General features: G+C 46.6%; 1 protein-coding gene across 1 annotated transcript in view; it reads right to left on the bottom strand.

The window, feature by feature from the left end:
• PLCD4 (phospholipase C delta 4) overlaps positions 1-7,441 on the bottom strand; it is a 31,020-nt gene extending 23,579 nt beyond the window's left edge. The window contains exons 1-5 of the mRNA XM_015418992.1: positions 7,417-7,441; positions 6,944-7,172; positions 5,499-5,628; positions 2,400-2,631; positions 1,470-1,671 (exon numbers count right to left, since the gene is read on the bottom strand). Of these exons, the coding sequence (XP_015274478.1) occupies positions 1,470-1,671; positions 2,400-2,631; positions 5,499-5,628; positions 6,944-7,172; positions 7,417-7,441 (818 nt within the window). The remainder of the gene's footprint in view (positions 1-1,469; positions 1,672-2,399; positions 2,632-5,498; positions 5,629-6,943; positions 7,173-7,416) is intronic.
• Positions 7,442-7,719: the final 278 nt, after the last annotated feature.

Below are 7,719 nucleotides of genomic sequence, written 5' to 3' on the forward strand. Positions count from 1 at the left end.
CTAAAAAGCATACCGATTCCCTCAGATTCCCCCCCCGCCCCTCGTAGACCACTTCCTGCCCACACTTAATTTTTTTTTACAAGCAGCATGAGTCTAGTGACAGGAGACCATTGCTAGTCTCATGCCGCTTGTAAAAAAAAGAGAAAAAATGACACCTGGCTGGGCTGCCCTCTCTTGCCGCCCAGTTTCAACTGTTGGCAAAGGCAGCAGGATCGCTCCCCCTGCATGGAACCATCAGCTCCTTGCATGCACAGTGATCCTGGCTGGGCCACCTTCTCCCGCTGCCCACTGTCAGTTAGCCCTGTCATGAGTCTGGTATGTGGAGGGGTGCCCTCCCCTTGTCTGCCTCAGCTTTCCCTGGCTCACCAACTGTTTACTATCTTATGCTTGACTTTGTGGATGTTCCAGCTGCAGTTTCTCTCGGCTGGGAAAGTTAACGGCTTTTGCTTTGCTTTGCCTGCTTTGCCTGCTTTGCCTGCTTTGCCCGCGGGCGAGAGATGTATCCATTGGCTCATGCTGACCGGGAGGATGTTTGATCCTAGTATAAGTCAGAGGCCCCTGTAGTAACGGCCATTCCTGACACAAGCTGTACACGTGTTCTTTCTTTTAGTACTGGACTTATCAATAAACAGTTATCTTCTTATGAAGCCCTGTGTTGTGTGACCTGACTAAGGACCCTGACAAAGTGGGTCAACTCGGCAGCACGAGAAGGCAGTGCAATGGCTGGGCTGCAAAATAAATCGACCGCGGGGGGTTGGGGGGGTGGGAATGGTGCATACTGCAGGCACAGAATCTGAAGTCAAGCTTAAAGGCTTGACTGCTCTGACTCTCTGCAGTAAGCTGTGTGTGCATAATAGGCCAGGGTCAGGCTTTTCAGTGAAATGGTGAGGTTCAATTATGTGACTGAGGTGAGAGGCAAAACTCTGGGAGGAAGGAGACAATTAAAGTTAATTCCAAAGGCTAGGCAGATAAGGGATGTGCAGGCACAGAAACAGGAAACACAGTTGTCAGGGCTAAGGAACTAAAGAGGAGCTGGCTGAGCCGGCATTAGAGGAGAACTTGGCAAGAGCAAAGCAAGAAGAGGAATCGGTGAGTCTTATACAAAAGATGCTTTGTTGCACAAAGTCTACTGAGAGAATGTTTATATAAGGACAGGAAAGGACAGTGACTAACTGTCATAGAGGTGGACCAAAAAGCAAATATCTACTAAAAATATTTGGGCTCTGGGAAGCTTCTGCTCTCCAACAGGAATCAAAAGCTCAGGGAGACAGTTCTAGCTCAGTTTCCAGAAAGCCTACAATTTGAATCTACCTGTGATTGACCACTAAAACTCTGGTGTCCCTGTCATGAGGTACCAAGTGAACATGTGAGTAAAAGGTTTTGAGGAAAGTGATTGTATTTGGTTCTGTTGTGGGAAGGGAATAAGTAATTGCAGATTAACTTTGCCACCTGCCCTTTGATGGTGATACCTGATATATCCCTCAACGCTGCTCTGCCCTCGCAGTTGGTCCTCCATCAGGTAGGTGTTGTGGGAGGAGGAGATAAAGTAATGGCAGAGGGACTGCGACATGTCCTGGAAGACCTTCCTGTGCTCAAGGTTGAAGATGGAGCCATCTGGTGAACAAAGGTACGTGAGGAATCCATCTATGCTCAGGACGTGGCGAGCCTTAGCTGCAGGAAAAGAAGGCCAGTGGAGAGAGAGAACAAAATAAAGGGAGGTGGGTCTCCAAAGCAACCATGTGCAGAAAAGGGACAGGCCTTTGGACTGGACAGAGTCAGTGAAAACAGGATTTTTTGTGTAACCAGGGGGAAAAAACAGGCAGGGCAGCAGTTTCTAAGGAAATAGATGTCACAAGAATGATAAACATAGTGATAATTATTTTTTTTTTAGCAATCTAGAGAGACTAGAACAAACAGGAGTCTTGAGGCACTTTAAATACCAGAAAACTTTTGTTTTGGCTTAAGCTTTCATGGACTAGAGCCTGCTTCATTAAATACATAAGGTGTGGATGCTCAGCTGGTAGACTTGGTTATGGAAGAAAAACATGGGGAGGGGATCACACACATACTTTCTCCCACTATGAATAGCAGGAAGATTTACAGTGCAATCCTAAGCAGAGTTTCACCCTTTTAAATCAAATGAAGTCAATGGATGGTAAGTCTCGAGTCAAACTCTTGAGTTTAAGGCTTAGAATGGTATGTCTCGAGTCTAAGCAGATAAGGTTGGCTATAAATGTTTTAAATAAACAAACACTCTCTAGGCAAGGATTGCACTGTCAGAGTTGCTTTGAGCAGAGGACTAGTGATGCCCCTTTAGGATTCCAGGGCCAACCTGCACTAGCCCTCAATACTTGTCCAGACTGTGGACCCAACAGCATTCCCTCCCCCGCCCCCCCCACCTGTCTCAGAGGGCTCATATCTCTCAATCAGCTCCATGGCCAGCTCCTCAATGCCACTGCTCTCCATCTGCTCCTGCTCCAAGAAATCCACAAACTCCAGCAGTGTCAGCTTCTTGGCATCCTTGGAGTATTCCTGGAAGATCCTGAGTACCTCATCTCTCTGAGTTAGTGCTTTGTAGAACAATACGAACTCCTCCCCTTCCAGCGTCCCTGTCTCCGATTTGTCGGCCATCTGCAAGGAAAGGAGGGGTCTCGCTATTGGGGTCCTTGCACAGGAAGGAGAGCAGAGGAAATCAAACAAGTGATGTCAGGGATCTGGTGCTACTGACATTGTCTCTTTGAAACTGGTTACTACTACAACAGCACCATTACAGGCTGTGCGTTAATAGAAGCAATGTGGTCCTTGCCCATTTAATCAACATTAAACCGACGCAAGAGGTGTTAGAGGAGGAGAAAGGGAAAAGCAAGAAAGATTCGAGAAAAGCTTTGTTGAAGAAGTGGGTCTTTGAGAAAGACATGAAGATTAGAGGAGTGGTGATTTGATGACCAGAGAGGGGAAGTATACCATGAGAAACACAACAAAGCATATGGGCTTCTACAAAGCAGAAGGAATTTAAAGGGAGGAAAACAAGGAGATACTTTCCATTGTCATTCTATCTGAATACAGTCAGACCTGTTCAATTGCTAGGAATTGCTATGTTGGTCCTAAGTAATGAGAGAGCAGAAAGTGAAATCGTATCTGCTCCGGGTGGTGCTACCTGTTACATGATCCTTTTTACTGACTTGAATGATATCCAGTGTGGTCGCTAACGTTGCAACTTAAGAGGAAGAACAGCTAGACTTCTGTGTTCCCTTTAGCCTTTTTGTTCTTGTATGATTTTCCAGCTGACAATCTCCACCCCTAGGCCTCATACTGCTTTTTGTCCTATTGGGGAATTAGATATATTATAGAAATTCTCCTCAGAGGTAAAAGCAACTAGGGAGCAGAAGAGCAACCATTTTGAGGGAGTGAAGGGCTTTGTAAATAATACATTATATCATAATGGCTGCCCCTCTGCACCCTTGCCAACCCCCTGCTCTGTCCCTGAGGACCCCCCTGGTTTCTGGAGCACAGTGCTGTGGGGTTCTCCCCCCTTGCAACCTCTCTTTTCCCTGCAGCCTCAGCCAGGATTCCCCTTCCTCGCCTAAACACTCCCAACTCACCAGCCCTGCCCGAGATGGCATGAATGCTGCACGTACAAGTGGGCAGAAAGACCCATTTCTCCTAGGGGGAGGAGAAAGGGGGTCTGGGCTGGAAGGGACCTCTCTCCCTCTAGGAATCTGGACCCTTTCCCTTGAAGCCCCGTGTGGAGTCACCCCCAAAGGGGGGAAAGCTGGGCAGAGGTTCATCCAGTCATTATTCTTGTGATAACAAAATCCCTTTGGCTGGAGAGGACAGCCGGAGGGAAATTATGACCCGGTCCAGACAGTTGAATCACCAGGCAAGGCACTGCTTTTGCATGGCTCTGCCAGATCCACTCTCCCCTTACAAAATGGGCTTTGCAAAGGGGTCACTGCACATTTCCACCTATTCAGCCTCTGCTAAAGGGGCAAGACATTTTGTTCCCATCTTGGGAGTTGGCAACCCTAGCAAGGGGGCACATTTCTCAGGAGGGAAGCAAGCTAGAAAAGGGAAAAGTGATTGCTGGTAGAGGGAAGGAGATTTCCCCACACACAGGATCTCTCCCCAAGCAGGATCCACCCCCCCCTTGTTGCCCCTTGGAAAGGCGATGGAGGCCTCTGCTAGGAGACTCTCTTTGGCATCCCCATTCGGCAGTCTCTGCTCTGCTCCACTGGAAGTGCGTGTGGCTGCAGCCCTCCTGTGCTGAAAGGGCATGTGGATGGCAGCTAGTGAGGCCAGGCACAGGCAATGGGGTTATCACGGCTCAGGTGGGGTGTCACCTGACGCTGCCACCACTCTGCTTCCAGGCTCCTCTGAGAAAGCCCAGAGCACCCTCCGAGGCCTTTAGACCTCCCTTTTGGCCAAATAATAGGCGTGAGAACCAGGCAGAGTGAACAATGAAAATAGTTTATTTTATAGGAGGTCAAACAAACAAGGTGCAGAATAATAACAGTAAGTGGGTGAAAAGAAAAGAAATCAAATGCCCTAATGCGTCTAAATATATACTGTCCCTAGCTCACTATCAAGTGGCCTTAGACTATTCACCCTTCCCTCAGGATGAGGGTTTTCTTCCCCACAGCAGCCTCAGTCCCTCCTGGCTCTGTTCCCTGGGAAGAAGAACAGCTTTCCCTCTTGTACCAGTTCCTATATTCCCCAGCCCTTTTCTTCCCTATTGGTCAAAATTGGTGCTAAAACTTCCCAAGGCCTACTGGGGTTTGTAGGCCCAGCTTCCCTTACTGCTAGTCAGGCTCCCTGGGCCTAGTAGGCCTCTGGTGGCACAGCCCAGATCATGACAGGGGGAAAGGGCGGGGTGTGGCTGGGCTGGCCACTTCCACACAAGACATGAGCATGACCCCTCCCCCAGTGACCTGAACCACGGTTTCCCTGTGCCTCTTCCAGCTTTGAAGAAGGTGGCCGGATAGCAGCCTGGTCCTTTGGCTTGGCTTTCTGGTATAGAAACTTGTGGTCGTGGCTTTAAATTGAGGGACGTGGCCCCAAGATGCCCCACCATAGCTATGGGCCCAGGTCCAAATATAGGCACATCAGTACTCTGCAGTTTATTTATATCCCAAACACCACAATTCTAATTTGTTTAATCTTTGAAATCCTGATTTGTGAAGAATAAACAGACTCCACTTCACTGAGGTTCCTTCAGTTAGAAGTCATAGCAAACCGGAGTTTCTTCAAACTGGTAAGTTTTGGACCAAGTTCAGTGCATAAAAAGAAATGGGAGGAACAAGGGGAGCCCAATCTCAGTTTAGTCTGCGCCCAGTCTTAGTTTAATAGCAGCTTGGCATGATGTCTGATGTAACTGTTGTGGGATGAAAGCAGAATTTGAAGATTAGTGCTGTGGCTAGGAAAGTAACAGGGTGTTGCTACAATAAGCCCATGAACATGGATGCCTCTGGGTAGTCCCCCATTCCTGCACACAAACTCACCTGAAAGAGCCGGAAAGCATGGTCTTCATTCATATCCACATTCATCATCCTGAGCAAGTGCTGCACCTCCCTGAAGTTCATGCGTCCATCCTTGTCCTTATCAGCTTTTTGGAACCAATCGCAGATCCATGTGCAGCTCAAAACATAAATTAAGGAAAACAGATTCTTTGGAGCTGAGCAGAAATCTCTTCAATTCAGCTGGCATAGAACACCTTTCAGCAAGGAAGAAAAGGAAGTTCCACCACAAGATCATTAGCACCAACAGACCTGTCTAGGGATGTGCGAAAGCTCTCTGAGAAGTTATTCTTTTGGTTTCCCTTTAAATTCTTCAGATGGTTCACCTGAAGAGGAAACCCCAAAGTTTCTTTTTTAGACAAATTTTAGACAAATTTCAGAGCCAGCTCCAGCTTACCTAAAGTGCAGAAAGGGAGAAGAAAAAAGGGTAAAGACAGATATTTTCAGCATGGTGGAAGTAGTATCAATGGCTGTGAACACAAAAGACTTGGAATGCAGCAAAATAATGTTCAGTTTACTTTCTCCATGTTCAGAACGTATGTTCGTCTGCACCTAAAGAACCTATAGAAGACTCACCACTCTGTTAGCACCACAACCTGGTGTTTCCAAGCCAAGATACTGCTGTCGCCGGTGTAGGTTGCTGACTTCTGGAGATACTCCAAAGTATTGGATATGGCTTGTTGTATAGATTGAATTTGCAGAAACCCTTCATTCAAGAAGGCACAACTTTACAGAAGATGAGCTTCCCCTTCCAACAACTTGTGCGTTGCTTGGAAAAGGCAAATCTTCCTCTTATGTCTTGCTTATGTCTTAGTAGTTCCTTTGTGACAGATTTGAAGCAGTTTTAGAAGGGAATTGTGCAGGCATAGACTGCTTTCTGTTTTGTTACATTTCCAAAGGATTCATTCAGGAGGAGCACAGCCTCGTTGGGTCATAGATAATTGCTTATTTACATGTTCTAAGATAGCCTAGGTTTAGTAGACATTTTCTTGAAACAGAATACCCTATAATCTATTCAGAATTCATATAAACCATTTTATGTTACTTAAGGTGCCGTTTACAAAATGGAAAGCAGACCCTATTGATGTAGAATGGGATGATGGACAAAATGGAAAAACCAGGGAAGATATGGCTGTGGAAAAGAGAGTGTCATAAGGGGCCAAAATGGAAACAATTAATGGGCAGGGGAAGCCATGGAAAAGAATGCTGTATGCAGGGATAAAGGAAGGTCTGGAGAGTGAGGGAAAGATGTAAGGGGGAACAACAGTGCAGCTGATATAAAGATGCTGTGGCATGTGATAATGTAGGAACATGTTTTTAGCATATCTTTAAAATTTAGACCAAAATGAAGCTGAGCTTCCAGAGTCACCTTTCCACTTTTTGTTGGAAGGGCACTGAAATAGAGAGTGAATGGTTACGGGAAAGGATATTGATCTATCTTTTCCTTCTGATCCATGTTTGTGACCACTTCTACAAGGCGTCGCAGGCCTTGGATCCAACACTGAGCTTCTTCAGCTGAGCCAGCAATCAGGTCCAGGTTGCCACGACGCCCATGGAAGACGATGGTGAAACAGTGCTCAGGTGGGAATTCCTCAGCTAGACTCTGAAGCACCTCTGACTGGTGTCCTTCACGTACAGTCTCCACATCACTCACTGAAACTGGGACATGGACAACCGAGCAGACTTCATGGAGGGCTTAATGTTACAGAATTACTCTCTTGCCCTCTCAGGCATGACAGATAGCTGGAGCATTACCTGTCTACTCATGCATTCACATATACATCTACCTATTCAGCCTGTTTGCCTAACCAACCATCCTATACCCACGTCTAATACAAGCAGAAAGTTTTTGTGACAGTTTGGGTTTCACAGAACATAATACACCAAAGAAGAGAGGCAATACCTTCAATCACAGGGGTGTCAAACATGCGGCCTAGGGGCCGGATGAGGCCCCCAGAGGGCTTCTATCAGGCCCACAGTGGAACTGGCTGTCTTCTGCTGCTGCTGCATCATCGTAGGTTTGCAGCTTACAGATACACACCTGAACAGCATACTCAAGATTGCAATAGCAGAGACATTTTGATGCAATAATTTAGAGCAAGAGGTGTCAGTTATCAGGCAGCGTTAAATAAACAAAATATTGCAAGAGTGCTAATGTTTTAAGCATGTTTTTATTTTAAGTAAAAACTCATTGTGTTTGTGTCCT

This window comes from Gekko japonicus, unplaced genomic scaffold (genome assembly GCF_001447785.1).
Source record: "Gekko japonicus isolate JY-2015 unplaced genomic scaffold, Gekko_japonicus_V1.1 scaffold3252, whole genome shotgun sequence".
Lineage (NCBI taxonomy): Eukaryota > Metazoa > Chordata > Lepidosauria > Squamata > Gekkonidae > Gekko > Gekko japonicus.